The sequence below is a fragment of the Strix aluco genome, chromosome 21 (genome assembly GCF_031877795.1).
Source record: "Strix aluco isolate bStrAlu1 chromosome 21, bStrAlu1.hap1, whole genome shotgun sequence".
Taxonomy (NCBI): Eukaryota; Metazoa; Chordata; class Aves; order Strigiformes; family Strigidae; genus Strix; species Strix aluco.
This window is the reverse complement of record NC_133951.1, coordinates 9866732-9883620: the sequence shown is the minus strand read 5'-3', so window position 1 is coordinate 9883620 and position 16889 is coordinate 9866732. Positions and strand designations below refer to the sequence as shown.

Here is a 16889-nt window from a genome sequence, read left to right as displayed (position 1 = left end):
AGCTGCATGATTGGGGGTCCTATGAAAGGGTAAACTCTAACCTGAGCCCTGGAAAGTTGCTCTGCCTTAACTAAAGCAGACCAACCCAGCGAGCAGAATCTATTTCTACTGGTAGGCACAAGATGTTTGTGCCTACATAATTTACTGTAAAGTAATTTGCACCACACCACACAGTGCAGCAGGCACTTTCGATTAATACAGCAGAGTATGGCCCTTGCATTTGCTGCATCTTCCTCTGGACTGTGGTTTTGCATCCAAACCAGGTAATAAGTTGCCAGGTGTAGGTCAAATATAAAGATAGTACTATGCCAGAAGGAAAATACTATTAGTGTTGTATCTGTACGAGGGACTAGACGGGTTATATTCTCCTATATTAAGCCCTCCCCCACAAGACAAACAAAAAACCCCAACAACAATATACCCTTATTGCTACTAAATCACAAACACAGATCAAACATCCTCATTCCTGTTTCATTTCTCTCTTTGCATTGAGAATCCTTGCAAGCATGTCAGTTCTGGTGGTGGCTTTGCGATCTGGATCCTGCTTGGTAGGATCTATGCAGAGACCAACAACTCATTCTACACAGCCCACTGTGCAGGCATCAGATGACTGTGGCTTTCAGTTACTACCTCTGGATTGAAGCCAGAAGCCTAGCGGTGAAAAGCTCTTTATACCATTACCAATCCCCCGAGCCACCCAGTCCTTCTCCATTGCATACAGGTTTTTAGTGTTGTGCCTTAAGATCTGTTCTGGTTCTGAGTAACGTTCTTTGTGATGGGAGTCTTGCCACTCCCCCTCTCATGAGGGAAAAAAAAGCTGAGGGGGAGTGTGAAACCTATTTTCAAACTCTGTTATGATTATCTGATGCAGCTAGTACTCTTGGATTCTCTAAGGGAGAGACTTGAGTCCTGGGGAATGTCTATCTTAGGTGAAGAGTAGGCTCCAGCCTAGCCAGTGCTAAGATCTGTGCACCTTCAGTCCGTAGTGCTGCCTTTAGCTTGGTGGTAGCTCTTGCACAGGAGCACCCACACACGGCCAGAGGCCCTCACAGGGATGGCTGTTAAGCTTTCTGGGATTTCTGCAGCTTGACTGGGCCCAAGTGCACACACAGGTTGGTCTGGTCTTGCATGTTGGTTCAGAACCGGGCTTAATGGCAGCAGAACGTGCAACCAGTGAGCCCCCAGAGCATCTGTTCTCAGCTGGTTTCCATCTAACTATCCACCTGAAGAGTTAGAGGCTAAATTGGGCCATCTCTGCAGGTCCTGTCCTCCAGTTCAGCAGAGACATGACTCACTGTGACGTTACACACATGCAGACTTCTCTTCCAGTATCTCTCCTCTCAGACTCTTCAGGAAACACATCACATAGAGCAGCTGCTTTTCCCCACAGAGAACTAGCTGCGGGAGACTTACCAGTAATACGTTGGTACCCAGCCTTCACGAAAGAGGGCTGTAAGCTGCTGATCCTGCAATAACACCTCTAGGGATTTAGAGTCTTTAATGTTGATTGCTGAATATTTCTGTTCCCCTCTGAACCGTTCCAACAGTTGTTTCAAGTGAATGTATTCATTCCCTTCCTTTTAACCATTGGAGCTTCTTGCTTGGTCCGGGAGCAAGGAAGAGGGAATGAAAGGGTCTCTTCAAATTTGCTGTAGCTGCTCTCCTAAAAGAGAGCATTGACACAGATTCTGCAGCTCTCGTGTGTAGTAAGACTCCCAGAGGACTTGCATGCACAGAAAGACTGCAGGATCCTTGTGGGCACTCCAGGAAGAGTGTGGCTATTCTCCTCCCCGCTGGATGAGAGTATCGTATCTATTCCTAGCATGGATCTACCAGGTGGCAGCATTCCCCTGCCAACATACCTTTGGTTTGGCTTACCTTGAAAGCTATGATGTTATGTTATATGATGACGTCATTATATTTATTTCAACTTTCGATGAAGATTCCTGGCAAATCTCCGAGCTGGAATATCTTCTTTTTAATGGATCCAAGATCCAGCCAACATGGTGCAGATTACATTTATATAACACAACCCAAGTAAGGTGAACTGCTAGGAATTTTTTTAGCAGCTGTTGATGTTACTAAATTAAGATTATTTCTCTATTAAAACTATGGAAGAGGAAAAACTTGTCCAGTATTTATACAAACACTACTGCTCTCATTTCTAGCTGTGGTTATTTTTGTGATGACTCCATCATGCACTCATGCAATCTCAAGAATTTATCTTTGTGGTGGTATTTTGAAAAGGATAAAATGAATCAAATATATTTTTTCAGTCAAGTACGCCTGTGAGGACACCACACTTTAATGGTATGTGTAACAAAGTTTTCCGAGTTGGTTATTTTTCTTCACACTATCTGGTCTAATTTTGAATGAGCTTATTACAAACATTTGGACAACTTACTCCGGTCTACTTTTTTTTTATCCTTTTATCAACTGTGTTACTCTTAGGACTTTCAAATTAGCCTACAACATCACAACTTTTGTTGAAAGCCACATGCTTTTCCTGATAAACAGAAGTATAAAGCGTTTGAGAATGCTACATAAGATACAGTTCTGCACTGGCAAAAATAATGGCTCGAACATTAAATCAAATACCATCAGGGAACCGCCCCTTGAACACTGGGCCTTAACTTTACTAGATTTTGAATGAACACATGGTGTGAGAGAACAAATTATTCTGGATAAAGACTAACTACGCTGACAAAGAAGATGAAGTCCTGTACTCCTCACAAGGAACTGCAGCACATTGGTTAAAGGACTCAACCGAGGTTATGAAGCTATGGCGGAGCTAGAAATGAATTTAAATTTCCAATATTATGCCTTAAGACACTAAAATTGCAAAAGAAGAAACTGAAGAATAACTAAAAGCATACTTTCAACCTTTCCCTTCTTATTTCTTCCCCACAGTGGTCTCTGTGAGGTCTTATGATGCCACTACAAAGATCAGCAAACAAAAATTGGCAGTGTTATGAATTGATTTCAATTTAAAATAGCCATAATTCAATTTTGCTTTAAAAACATATTACAAAATCTAATATTAAAAAGATTTGCATAGAAACATTCATCAGAAAGATATTTTATTTGTTTGGCTTGAAACACTTCCACTACAAGCCAAACATTTCAACACTAGGGCAGGAGGACCAGAAAGTGAACCTGACCAGAAACAACAGTGAAAACTACTAGTTTATTTTTGCTCTACCAGCTGACAAAATGTAGTTATTAAAAAAAAAAAAAAAAATCACAGGCCTTGTGGATGGTGAAACTTGATTTTTTTAACCCAAAATATTCTTGTAAATTTATTAGTAACAGGGTGTTATTATTTGAGAAACCATGTATGTACATATGTCTTACTGATTACAATGACTATCAGATTAAAAATAGGACAGATATGGTGATAGATATGACTATATTAACAACATACTTATTTTACACTCGCCTAACACAAATACACACACCTCTCTGCACACATAAAAATTCAAAATCTTTAGACGGTCAGGAGTTGGCTTCCAGATGAAGTCTCTGTTTGCCCCATTGCTTCGATCACAGACAGATAAATCACTGGGTGAGTCCCCTCACTAAGGAGTGGGAATATTACTTTAGTAAAGTTTGCTAATGGGGCAAAGGACCTTGTATTGTAATCCAGTGACATTTTCAACCTTCGGAGAACTTTTGTTGACATTCCCGAGTCCCTGGCTGCCATCCCAGCATGAAATAGTTTCTGTTCACATAATTCTCGTGTTTACCAGTCATGAAAAACTCTTGCTTTTGGCTTTTTTTTTTTAAATAAACTTTTTTTTTTTTTTTTTTGCAAGTGAAACTCTGTCTAAAAAAATATTGGCCCCAGGCATAGAAGGTTTTGCATAAATTCATATGTGATGAATGGCTGATTTTAATGTTATTTGGGTATTTGTCAGAACCTAACAAATATACATGGTAATGGTGGTTCATAAACTTAAACATCTCAATATACCCTTTCTTCTAGAAATAAATTACGTTTGTTTGCCCTGCCTGGAGTCCTAAGGTAGCCGACATTAGGAATATTTTAAATGTGATCATCCATCCAGCATGTCTTTCAGGCGCCACGAAGATTAAATGAAAGAATCATAAGATGAAGGTCTTTAACTTTTAATCCTTTTACAATGAACCCTTAGATAGACATGGGGGCAGGGTGCCTTCTATGTGAGTAATAATGCCTCTGTTCCTCTTCACTAGGTTAATGAATACCCTAAATGTCCCAAGATCTGATTTTTTTTTCCAAACTATTGAAATTAGAAGCAAAGAGACGGGTGGTAAAACGCACCGAAAGAGTGAGAGAGGGAATGAATATGCATTCGGAGATACGCGAACTAAACGTTAGAGAAAGCAGGGCTGGGTTGTGTCAATGAAAGACCCACGGGTTTAAAATAATTAGCATAGATTCCCTCACAGTTTGGGAAAAAAAAAAAAAAAAGTTTTTTGATTCCAAGATAAATAAGGAAAAGGCTTTCTGCACTGTCAGGGAGCCTTTGAAGAACACGTGGAGAGTTTGTTTTTGCAGTTGGTATCTATGAGATACTAACCGTCGGGTCTCCCAGCACGTAAAAGCCAAATACTTCGGTAATTGCGACGGGTCCTTGCAGAGCCGCGGGAGGACAGTTAACGCGCCCCGCGGAGCACAGCGCGCCCCGCGGGCCGGGGACATCCCCCCACCGCCGGTGCCCCGCTCCGCGGAGCGGAGAGCGGAGCGCGGGGCCGGAGCGGAGCCCGCGGGGCTGGAGCGGAGCCCGCGGGCTGCACCGCGCCGGGGGGAGCGGGCGGCCGGGGGGAGCGGGCGGAGCGGCGCCGCGGGCTCCGCGGAGGGCGGGCCGGGGAAAGCGCGGCCGCGGAGCCAGCGCGCACCGCGGAGGCAGCGGCGTCCCCGGGCGCGGCGGAGCCCGGTGCTCCCAGGCATGCCCGAGGGAAGCGGGGCCGGGGTGTGGGGGGCACGTCCCTGAGCGGCGCGGCACAAGCCCCGGGTGGCCAGTGGAGAGCTCGGCCGGGGGCTGGCGGGAGCCCAAAGAGTTAACCGGGCTGCGAGGGGCGAGCGCGGCCGGGCAGGGAGGGTGTGCGAGGCTGTCATAGGATCAGGCTAATAACGTGTCTGCGCTGAAAACCCCCAAAGCCCAAGGGTCAAGTTTCAGCAGTGTCCCACCACAATGGTAGGTGTGAAAGACACGTGTCCCGTTGTAAATGAAATGTCAAGCGGTTAAAAAAAAAAAAATCCCGACCCAGCTGCCACCGAGCGCGCCCCCGCCTGCGCGGCTGCGGGTGAGCGGCTCCGCGGGGGGACTGCGCGGCCGCGCCTCGTCCGCCCCGCCCGCGGGGCCGGGACCCGGGGTACTCCCGTGGTGGCGGTGCCAAAGATGCCCCTCGAGCAGAGTCCTGAGCAGGTCCCCACCTCCCCCTGCCACCGCGAAACGTCCCGCTGAGCGTGGAGAACGAGGAGGAGAGAGAAGAAAGCCCCCCCGAAGGTGGCCAAACCAAAAAGCAAACAGAATCCAAACGGCTCGTGTTTTAGTGGTTGACTTTAATTCTGCACTGCACTTTTACTACAAGGATATAAAGAATAAATAGCAGATACTCTTCATTTACATAGGATTAAGTCATTCAAACTGTTCTCTCTATTTACAATAACATTGTGCTCTAGGCGTTTTTTCACTTTTATTTTAAATCTAAAGTCCATAAGGAAAAAGAAAAAAACCTCACACACACGTTTTCCGAATAATGGAAAATAGCTTTAAAACGTTTTCTTATCAAAAATTTTGGTTTGTATTTTTTAATCCTTTTATTAAAAAAAAAACAACAAAACAAACAAAAACCCCAACAAAAAGACTACTTCGCCAAAGCGAAGCAACTTCTCTCTGGAATATAAATACAAAAAAAAAAAAAAAAGATACATTAGCAACGATCAGGGTAATAGTCTTAAAAATACAGTAGACGCTGATTATTTCACGTATAATACTGACCTTTTAATAGTATATTAAAACGGTGCCATATATACACACAATATACATTCTCCTACACGTTACAGTGCATTACAACGTTAACCAGAAAGCAAATGTCTTTTATTTTTGTTGCAGCCAAGGTCCACGTGAGTCCGCCGGAGAAGGGGCGAGAAAAGGTAAGTGCAAGCCCTAGCAGGAGCACTTGCACTCCGAAATGATGGGGTACTGGATGGGTATCCATGTGCACCTCTGCCCTCCGCGGCGCTGGCACCTCCACCTCAGGATCGTTAAATGCACGGACTTGGCAGGTTTGCAAACCATGCCTTCTGGGACTGAACAAGACCTTTTACTGTAGCAGCTGCCCACTTTGACATACCGGGGCCAAAAGCGGCTGCCGAGATCGTTCCACGTGTATAGGACCGGGCAGAAGGTCTGGGACCAGAGCCACATCTGCAGCTTCCTGCGCAGCTTCTTGCTCAGCCTGTGCTTCTTGCCCGGCTGCAGCCCGTCGTAAAACTCCAGCCCTTTGATTTCGCTGGGCATCGCTCCCGAGGGTCTCTGCCTGAGCAGCAAGTCCAGCTCAGCTAGATCGTCCACCCCCAGCCGGTCCTCGGGCAAGGAAATGGCCATAAAGTTAGGGTCGAAGTGTCCGCCCATGAGGTTCCTTAGCAAGGTCTCGTTAAGATCCTTCTCCTTGGGGTCAAAGATAGGGTCCGGGTGCTCGATTAGATCCACCAAGGGCAAGTTGTCGCTGGGAGCCGGTCGGATGTGCAGATAGTGCTGGCAGGCGCCTTGCTCTAGCCGGAGACCCAGCACAACCACCAAGGCGTATATAGTCACAAGGCACTGGGAATGATCCATCCTTGGGAGAGCGGTGGGGGGGGGAGAGGGGGGCTGGGTTCACCAAACAGCAGGGGAAGAAGGTGCAAGCAAAGACATCAGAAAACTTGTACGGGGATATCCAAAATAGCTTGTCTTTAAGGGGGATCACCTCCGCTCCCCGCACCACCGGCAAAGACAGCCCCCTAACAAGCCCGGAGAACAAGCCCCCTGCAAACACTCTCTCTTGCAGGCTTCTCTATAAAATTTCTCCTGGTGGAGCCGCTCCAAAATTCTGCTGCTGCTTCTCTTCACCCTCCCCGGGAAAGGGAGATGCCTCTTTTTGTTGCAAATTCTGCTCGCTGCTGCTGCTCCTCGTTGTCTGCCCGGGCGTATGGAAGAAGTTGCTGCCGATTCTTCCTCCCCGCTCCTCTCCGCCGTTTGCAAAGCAGCCTCCTCAGCAGCAACAGCAGCCACGCACGTTGGCACCAGTTTGTCTGCTTTGCAAGGACCCAAAGCCTTTAAATTTCCTGCACTTTCAGCTTCATCTCCATGGAAACCACAGACTCTCTTCGAACCCACCCCACCCCCCTTAAAAAAAAAAACCACACACACAACGCAACCCCCACTCCCACAAAAGTCCAGGAGAGCGCGGCTTCCCCCTTCCCACCCAGCAGGCACCCTCTGCTGGGGAAGGCTGAGGCGGGAGCCGCCGCTGCCTCCCCCCCCCCGCCTTCCGCACGCCGCCGCTCGGGCGAGCCCGCCGCGCCCCAGGAGATGCTGCTCCCGCCGGGGCAGCCGCCGGCCGGCCCCGCTCCGCCGCCACGGCACGCTCCCCCGGCCGCCGCCGGCTCCTCGCCCGGCCTCGCTGCCGCCGCGCCGGTCACCCCATGGCTGCAGCCCGGGCAGCGGCGGCGGAGCAGCGCGGCCTCTCCCGCTCGGCCCCGCGCAGTAGCGCGGCCCGCCTGCCCGCGGAGGGCTTCCGCGCTCTTGTTGCCCGCGGCCTCCTGGCCCGGCCGGCGCTCCCCGGCGGCTGGGGGCTGCTGGCCCGGCTCCGCACCATGGGCGCCCGTGATGCGCTGCACCAGCGCGCCCGGCCGCGGGGCCGCCGCCGACACCGGCTGTGCCCGGGCGCAGCGAGCCCTCTGCTGGCGGCTGCCCGCGGGCGGGCGGCGGGCCCGGGGAGAGCGGGAGGCGGCGGGCGCCCCGCGCACCCCTCGCGTTTTTGCGAGGATGAAGGTCCCGCGGCGCGCCGGGCAGCGCGGGCGGAAACGCCGCCGTGCGAACCCTCCGGGGAGCACCGCGGGCGGGAGGAGGCGGCGGCTCCTGCGGACGGTGCCCAGAGCGCGGAGGACTCCCGCCGAGCGGGACCCTCGGAACGGAGCCTGCGGTCCCCCCCGAGGAGCCCAGTGGCCCCGCTCCCGCGGCAGATCATCCCGGCAGGCTGCGGGGCTCCGCTGCCCGCCCGAGCAAGCACTCCGCATTTTTCTAGGAAGGTCTCTAAGAGTTCTCCGTCAGAAACACAATTCCCAGTTACACCCCCAATCCATATAGAACAGACGAAAAGTCTACCTCAATAGCAAGTACATAAAACAATTTAAAAATGGATACTAAATGCTGCTGCCATTGCACACGTACTGTCTCACAAAGCGCGCTCGCCAGGCAGCACGCTGCAAGGGGAGGTGAACAGTCTATTACGGGTTGAGTAAAATTTCCTGAAGTGCTTGAATCCCATTCCTGCAGGCTATTTAGGCACTTAGGAGCCTAAGTTTAATGAGACTGAAGCTTAGCCACTTCACCTAAATTATTTATGCATTTGTTTAAATGTTAACCTTCAAATTTAGGTTCATTATGAAAGTAATATATAGATCGTATTACCCAGGTTGACTGTTTTTTCTAAAAATTAACTATATTTTTCCAACTATTTTCACTCCCTAAGTTAACTTTAAAACAACTCTTACGTTGCTTTATTCCTGAGCAAGTAGGGCATTTTATAAATAATACATAACTGAAATAAATGACATGAAAAAGATGGAAAACTGGCCGTAGCTCTATACTGTAAAAGAAGCCTCACAGTGACACTTGCTACAACTATGTCAGTCAAGGATCTGCTGGAGTTTTACTGGATATTTTTTCACCTGGAAGTTTAGGTCTCTACCTTCACCTAGAACCTGATAAACTTTCATTGCTGAAACTTGGCATACAAGTTGTCCCTGCAAATAAGTGAGAAGCCACACCTCTTATCTTTTGAAATCAAATTCCCCTGATTCAAGGAGTGGAAACTTATCAGGAACGAAAGACAGACATTCTGCTGAATTTAGGACTCAACTGGATATGACTTTGATGCTGACCTGAACATGAGCAGGACATGGAGGTGCTCAGGTCTGCACAGAGCCAGCGAGTGAGCTCAGACACAAGACACATTTGGCTCAGGTTCTCACCGAGGTCTTGGCCTGGCCACACCACACTTCCACTCCTGCCACCGGGGATTGAGCCTAGAGAAGATGCTCCTCTGTCACTGAGCTGAGCTGATCCCTCTTTTATTCACACACACTCCATATTTTTGCCCACCCTGCAGGACAGAATGTTTCTTGCCACACAGAAGCATAAGCCCGCACTCAGAGCTCATCAGCTGATCCACTGGTTCTGGGAAGGACTGATGTGACTGGTTCCAGGAGGGAGCAGTTGTTTGTGAGGATGGCTGATGAATCCTAGCCAGGTGGTGACTGGTTTTTTGGGGTGCCTGTCAGCCTCTTTCTTTCTCTTTCCTCACTAGGTTCCTAACTCCAGCCAATAAGTCATCTGTAAGTCACTGCAAATATTTTTGAATTCACTTTTAAACCACCTTGTTTGAACAAAGCATAAATAACAATACTAGGTTAAAATAATAGTGTTTCAAACAGAAAGCAAAAATTCAGAAGTTATACCTAATGTCTTGTATTTCTTCTTTAATAATAAATTCAGTTTTACTCAGCTGGTATTTGCAAATGGTTCTTTAACAGTTTCTAAGGTCTAAAAATAAAGCTTCTAAGGCCTATGTCCTGTCTATTTCACACCAGCAGTGTGTTTAAGAGTCCATGCTCAAAACTGTGATCCTAAGCAAGCACTTGAAGACCTTTCTCTCCTGAACTGAGTTACCTGCAGGAGGAAATGTCTTCTGGGATGGGGCAGGTTCAGACGGGCTGCCTCTTTAAGGCACACCGATTTGTTCTGAGTGGAGCAGGCTGGGGCTCAGTAATTCCTCAAGCTCAGGTGCACTGGTAATTCCTCAAGCCTGGGGTGCGCTGGGCTCCTGGCAAGGCTGTGAAAGCTCGAGGGATGCAGAAGTGACAGAAATCACTTGTGGCCCAAGAATTTCTTGGTGGAATGGCTGATAGCAGCACTGGGAAAGAGCTGCCAGTAACAGCTCTGCTAGAAGTCTCTGGGTCAGAGGGAAAAGAGATTTGGATTCTCATCAAACTGGTTTATTTCAGGGTTTGCTGAAAACAGCAGTAAATGAAACCTGGAGGTAAAGGGCCTGATCCAGGCTCTGTGTGTGATGCCAGCCCTTCCTGGGGCAGGGAGAGAGGCCAGCAGCTCAGAGAGGCCTCAGCTGGTCACTCAACTGGCAATGGTGTATGTAGCAGGGGAGAAAACAACCCCCCTCACCTCAGCTTTATTAGTTCTGGAGTGCTGTCAGAAGTAAAAATGTGGTTTTTCAGTAGACAAAGCAAATACAACCTTCATGGCACACAGGAAGCCAATGTGGGCAAGATTAAGATGCTACTTCTGTAGGGTCACATCTCTGATGAGGAGAGAAGAGGTATGCAGCCTGCGCTGCTCTGCTTATGACTCCGGAGGCACAGCTCTGAAAACACATTATGAAAGGATCTGATTTCAGTCCACAATGGCAAGGATGCACAGAAAGAATTCAGAATAGATTTGTTTCCCGTTAAATCTACTAACAGAAAATGGCCTGACCTATTTCATCCAACCCAGCGCTCAGAGACATCCCACTGAATTCAGCCCATGGTGTTGAATCAGTCTGGTCCATGAGCAACGGTCTCGAGCTTGATGCACGCACCACTCTAAAACACAGGGGGAATCTCGCAGAAAGTAATAAACCCCTACAAAACTGGGATGAGGAAGAACTATGCCAGGTATGCTTGGAAGAGCTGTGCCTTCCTTAGGAGTGGAGACTTCCTTACAACTATTCTTGTTTCCCTTACACTTAAAGATTATTTAAATAATGATCTCATTGCGTTTCACTTCTTATTTTTAAAAATCCATTGGCATGAAACAATGATTGTTTGTTAAAGAAAGGAAAACCAGTAACATAACCAAATGAGTCCTCTGCCCAGCTCTCATGCAAATTTCTCATATGGCTCTGGGCAATAAATTTCATAGCTTTTTGCTTTCCTTATTTGTAGAGCAGGAATGCTAATCCTGGCCTCTTTCACAGAGATGATTAGATGCTACCAGTAAATCTATATCAATGCAAAGGGGAGAGTCCAGTGTTTTACAAAAATTATAGATGAAACCTGTGATTGACAGAGCAGACAACTGAATTAAAATTACTTAAGTTTTAGTCTTAGGTCCTAGTGAGCTGCTAGACCAGCTCCCTCTGCCTTGGTAACACCCCTGTAAATTCAGTAAGGAACTCCTTAGGGATTAATTTTCTTCCTTTTTTTAAACTGTGAATCCCTAAAAAAATTCTGAAGGAGATGGACAGCTTTCAGACATTTTACAAAGTTCATATATGCCATATGACGATCTACCCAATCTATATTATCAGCTATCAAAGGTCATGTATGACCTCACCCAGGAATCCATGCACCACAGGTAGAAAATCACTGTTCTACTGCTTTCAAGATACATTCTTTAGTCTGGAAGGGAGATCTTGCTGGACCTCTGAAATGTGGTGCTGCATCTCAAGGTACCTCATCCATTTCCCTGCCCCTTTTCTGATTCACAGAAAGGACCACAGAATAAGGATTGTGTTAACGTACTACACAATGTTAGCAGGTGATCAGCTGCTCTGAAAGAAAAGAGTTATGAATCACATACTTCGGAAGGTAAACATTTTTTGAGAGAGCAAAGTTCTACCTTGAAATCCCCACAGAATGGAGACAGGGAAGGGTACATTTGGCCAAGAACCTGTATCTGCAGTGATAAATGATGTATAAATAATATATTTTGAAACTAAGCTCTGGGATGAATGTTTTATAGTGGAGTAAATCCTAAAATGACTGATGCATTAAAGCAATGAAAAGAAGCAGAAAGAAAAAGGAGACCGCCCCAAAATAAAACAAGTTATTTCTTAGTCTTTAATACAGCTATATGTGGAGATGTATCCATTGCCTTAACACAAAAAAAAAGAAAAAAAATGATGTAAAAGAAGAAAATTAAGTCTTGTGACGTCCTTAAAGGATTGCTGTGTTTTTCCTCATTCAGTGTCATTCTTGCTCCTAAAATACTGTGCCTCCTTGATTCTCAGCCCACTCTCCTCTTGCTCCTGCATTTTTCCTAAGGTATAGACTTTTGTCTTCAGAACAGAGCTTGTGCATTCATCTGCTGATAAACTGTTTATCTTAGCTTTTATGAGGGCGCCTTGCTGCAAGCCAGCCAGAGACAGGATCCTGGGTGTTTGTCTTTTTTTTTAAAAGAGGGTCCGGGAAGTGACGGGTATTTATACCTCCCCTTGGCTCTATATATCACGGGAGGTGGAACTCCACTGTCTCTGTTTCTCGCTTTTTCTCTCAGCAGTGTCTTCTGCCATAAATCTGAATTTCTCAGAACAGAGTTTTCTTGGCTGCAACCCCACTTGGAGGAATTAGTTTTATTTATTTATTTGTTTGTTTATTCACGCAAAAAGTTTGCAACAGAGGAAACCCAAAGTTTTTCTAAATCCTCCCCCTCCTCTATCCCACCTAATCATCCCACTTTTTGTGCCAAATACTAACATCTCAGCACTGGAGAGAAGAGACCAGAGCTGGTTGAGTGTCTCACATTTGCAGACCAATTCATTATGGAGAGAGAGGCCAGTGGGAGAATTGGCAAAGATGAAACAGAAACCAAGGCATTTTTTATGTTAAAAAATGACACTTGTATTTACAAGCAATGTCTCCTGACGGGGATTTGAATTTCCACACAGGCAACATCGTTTATCCAAACAAACTCCCTGTAGCAGCATATATTACATATATACACACATGACAAGTAGGAATGTATTTATCCTTTTTTTGCCAGCATGCTTATTAAGATAAACGTCTACTGAGATAAACCAAGTTTTTATTATTCCTTTTTTATAAAACACTAAAGACAACTGAGTGACAGAGATTCAATGAAGCGAAAAATATAGCAACCCCCCAATCAAGCCCTGTGTGCATGTGAGTGATTCATTGATGCCAGCTACTGAATAACCCTGATACATAACATTTCCCACCTCTGATATTTAAAAAGACCCCCTCGCCCTTTTAGCACCAATGGAGCCCTTCAAATGTTTTATTGCTAATTGTCTAATGCTATGTGATGAATGGCTGCTTGACTGAAAATGACAACCCCTTTTCTCTCAACTACTTCATTTTCCTGGCTCCAGTGGGGGTGAAGAGGAAAAAATAAATCCGATTACATCATATTTACCCTGTTGGTTATGAATGAAGGAAAATTAAACTTACTTTAAAAGTACTTCTATCAACTAAGTCCTGAGCCCCCAGGTCCCCTGCATTCAGTAAATGTTGCCTCAGATGCTGGGGCAAAATGTTCCGAGAGACTCACGGGTTTTGTGGAAGCTCAAAATCCCAAAGGCAGGGTCTAATCCTGACCAGAGAGCCAGGGGGAGCAGGATCACAAATATATCTAATCCAGAAACCCTGGACCAAATCTAGAATGGCTGCACTTTGTGCTCACAAAAAGTATTTTGGCTACAGGGTAATAAAAGAGCAGAATTTAGCCCAATATATATAGAACAACTCCTGACTACAGTTTTGCCTCAAAAATAAATGCAGCAGAGGAAGGTCCCGCAAATTCATAACCGCTGCGTTCTTAGACATTCTTTAAATTTGCTCTGGCTAGAAAATCTGTAAGGATGAAGGAGTTTTAATACCTAGAAAAAGATTAAACTGCATGTCTTTCCCCAGCATTTTGTATTTATCACTTCTTCCCTGCTTTTTATGCTTTATCCCTTTAGGGAATCTGATCTCTTTAAAAAGTAGATCACAGTGATCAGCCTGAGTTGCGTGCCTAGCATTATCTTTGCAGATGCTACAAAATGTCACAAAATACAATCTCACAGTGACTGGGCTGGCTGTGAAAAGCTCTATGTTCAATAGGATACTTTTCAAAGAAACTTGTACCTTTAGTGGCAAATGGAATTATTTCCCCTTTCTCTCACAAATGATGAAACAGACACACACACGGGGGTATGGGATTAATTCGGATACAGAAACAGACACAAAGGAGACTGATTCCAAACCTGCTCATGTTCAGTATGAATCTCTGGGATGTATTTCTTTGGCTTGGGAGTTTCAAGTCTTTGCCTGTGAAGGCGAAGAGACCCAGGCGAGTAAAATAATGAATCTAGGCTTCCCAGACATAGATCTGACATTTGCTCTCTCCCTCTGACTCAGGCTTTGACTGGGTTCAGGGATTAATTAGGCCATGCAAACGAGTTAGGTTCTCTCTTCTGGCAACCTGGTCACGTAGGGAACCCCCACCCCTCCCCTTCCCCACACTCTCCTTCCCCATAATGAAGCATGACTGTAGTAAAACAAGTCTTTTGATGGTGCCTCTTCTCATCACTTTCAAGACAAACAATGTCTCAGAAGCCCCCCAGCTGCTTTTATTTTTCTTATATCTACAGTTACATCTTGGGTGTGTTTACTCATCCTCATTAAATATGTTGTTCCCCCCCTTTTTTTTTAATATCCTTCCTTTATTGCAGTTTACACAACACATCAATTACAGGATAGAGTTAAAAGCTTTTAGAGCCATTCTTGGGTATAGAGCTACATCCCACAACACCACCGTCTCTAAAAGAGAATTGACACAGGGTATGGTAGGGTATAGTAGGAATACGAGACAAACTGCCCCACAGAAAACATCTCCACAGCAAAGAAATAAGTGGTCACAAATTACTACTTTGCTCACAGCAAAGCATCGCTTATGGATAGTCCGCTTCCTTCGACAAGCCTGAGTTAAGGCCTTTGGGTTTTTTTTTCATTAAAAAATATTAACAAGAGGCTACTACCCTCCTCCTTTTAATATAGATTCTTGGAAAGTCTAAGATGGCACAGTAAAGAAGAAACAACCCATCACAGGACTAACAATCAGCTAGACTTTCCCACATACACCTTGGTCGTAGGCTCATTTTCTTTCAAGCAAGATTGAAATAATGACACTTCAACTGAATATCCTTGCTGTTTAGCATGCCTTCTGAAGCCACATCACCGTTTAAAAGTATTTGTTTTCATAATAAACACACTAGAAGTTCAATAAGATGCCAGATGGCATATATTTTAACTATTATTTGGATTTGTTCTCTTGATATATCTACAGGCATGTGTGCAAGTGTGTGTGTGTGCAGGCATGTGCAGTTCCCATATAGGAACAGCCTTTCCATTACTCCCATTCTTAATAGGATAATGTGTCTTTGGAACACTATTCTGTTTTTATTTACAAAAAGATCAAAACCAAACAAAAAAGAGCATTGCCCTGACCACTGTGGAAGTTCCACTAGAATTCTCCATACTTTGAACATGAAGGTTAACTTTTTTAAGCAAACTGAGTGCTTGAACTCAAATACTAGGTATCGAAACAGACTTGAACAAGGGATTCAAAGAAGAGACATGCCTTTGTAACAGAAAAAGAAGCAAAGGGAACACTGCTGCATTTAAAGTGTCTTCTGCAAGAAATGGCTTTTTATGCCACTTTCACTTAAGATCTCCCCACTTTTCTCATCAAAAAAGAAGGTAGGAATAACCTTGCTCTGCAGACTCTAACCTAAATCACTCTCTCCAGGGGGACAATTCAGCTCCAGATATCAGAGTCTGCCTGTCATCATTCTGTGTTAGATCTCTTAAATAAATAAATAAATAAGCAGCCTTCCCCCACCAGCCTAAGAGGGGCCTTGTGTGCCTAGGCTTAGGCCTTGCCCAGTGGCTTACTGCTGCAGGACCTGAAGGGAGCAGGGCGGGGGGTGAGGTGGGGGCAATCGCCCTCCAACACTGGGAACCGTTTGTAAATTACCCTAAGCTTCCCTTAGTCATTATTCCATTAACTGCCTCTTGGTAGATCTGTCAGTAACTAAGCTGGGACTTATTTGTAGAGAATCAGAGGCTATTTGCTGTACTAAGTGAGCCATGAGAGCGAAAGGGTTTGGGATTTATTTGTAATTACAGTCGGGATTTTTTTCTTCTTCTTGCCTGGACCCCACTGGTACTTTCATTCACATTCCCTAAGCTGAAGCTGGCGCCAGGATCACAGGCTGGCCCTGTGTTTATGTCATTGAGACTAGGACAATATTTCAGTGTGGAGCCAGACCGCAGGGATCCACTCTATAAAACCCTCACTAAAAATAGACAGCCGCCCTGCCCCCAGGCCCGCGGACCGCCGGCACCCTGCGTGGAGCACAGCCCTCGGCTGGGCCGAGCTCAGCCCTCCCGGCTGGGCCTGCCAGCCCCACCAGCTCCCCGGGCTCTGCCAGCCGCGTCCCACCCTGCACTTCCCCCAGTGAGGGTCCCCGGCCTGGGGGAAGGCAGCAGCATCCTGAGGGCTCCTCTGCTCCCTGAGGGCTCCTTGCAAGTGGATGCGGTGCCTCGAGGTGCCCAGCCTCCCCCTGCTCCCGCCTGGGTGGCCGCATGCCCCGCGTCCTGTGCCGCAGCAGTCTCTGCCCAGCCCTGCAAAAGCTCTGCTCAGGCTGCAACGCAGAGTGAGGTACCCTAAAACCTCACTGGCTCGCTGGGGTATTGTGGCTGTAACTGGGAGAGCAAGAGATACCTGAAAATATCAGTGCTTGGGACGCCTCCGTTCTCTCTGTAGCTTGTAAAGGCGTTCAGAGAGACCCCAGCAGGACAAAACTGGGTCAAAGACTTCACCTCTGTCTGATAAATCTTTCCGGCAGCAAAT

At 46.3% G+C, this 16889-nt stretch overlaps 1 protein-coding gene across 1 annotated transcript; it reads right to left on the bottom strand.

The window, feature by feature from the left end:
* Positions 1–5528: 5528 nt before the first annotated feature.
* NOG (noggin) lies at positions 5529–7313 on the bottom strand. Its single transcript, XM_074847102.1, has one exon. The coding sequence runs from the start codon at positions 6825–6827 to the stop codon at positions 6156–6158; it is 672 nt and encodes a 223-aa protein (XP_074703203.1). The 5' UTR covers positions 6828–7313; the 3' UTR covers positions 5529–6155.
* Positions 7314–16889: the final 9576 nt, after the last annotated feature.

What these genes read in the sequence shown, in the direction of transcription:
- NOG (XM_074847102.1), bottom strand. Translation starts at nt 6,827, where the DNA reads ATGGATCATTCCCAGTGCCTTGTGACTATATACGCCTTGGTGGTTGTG.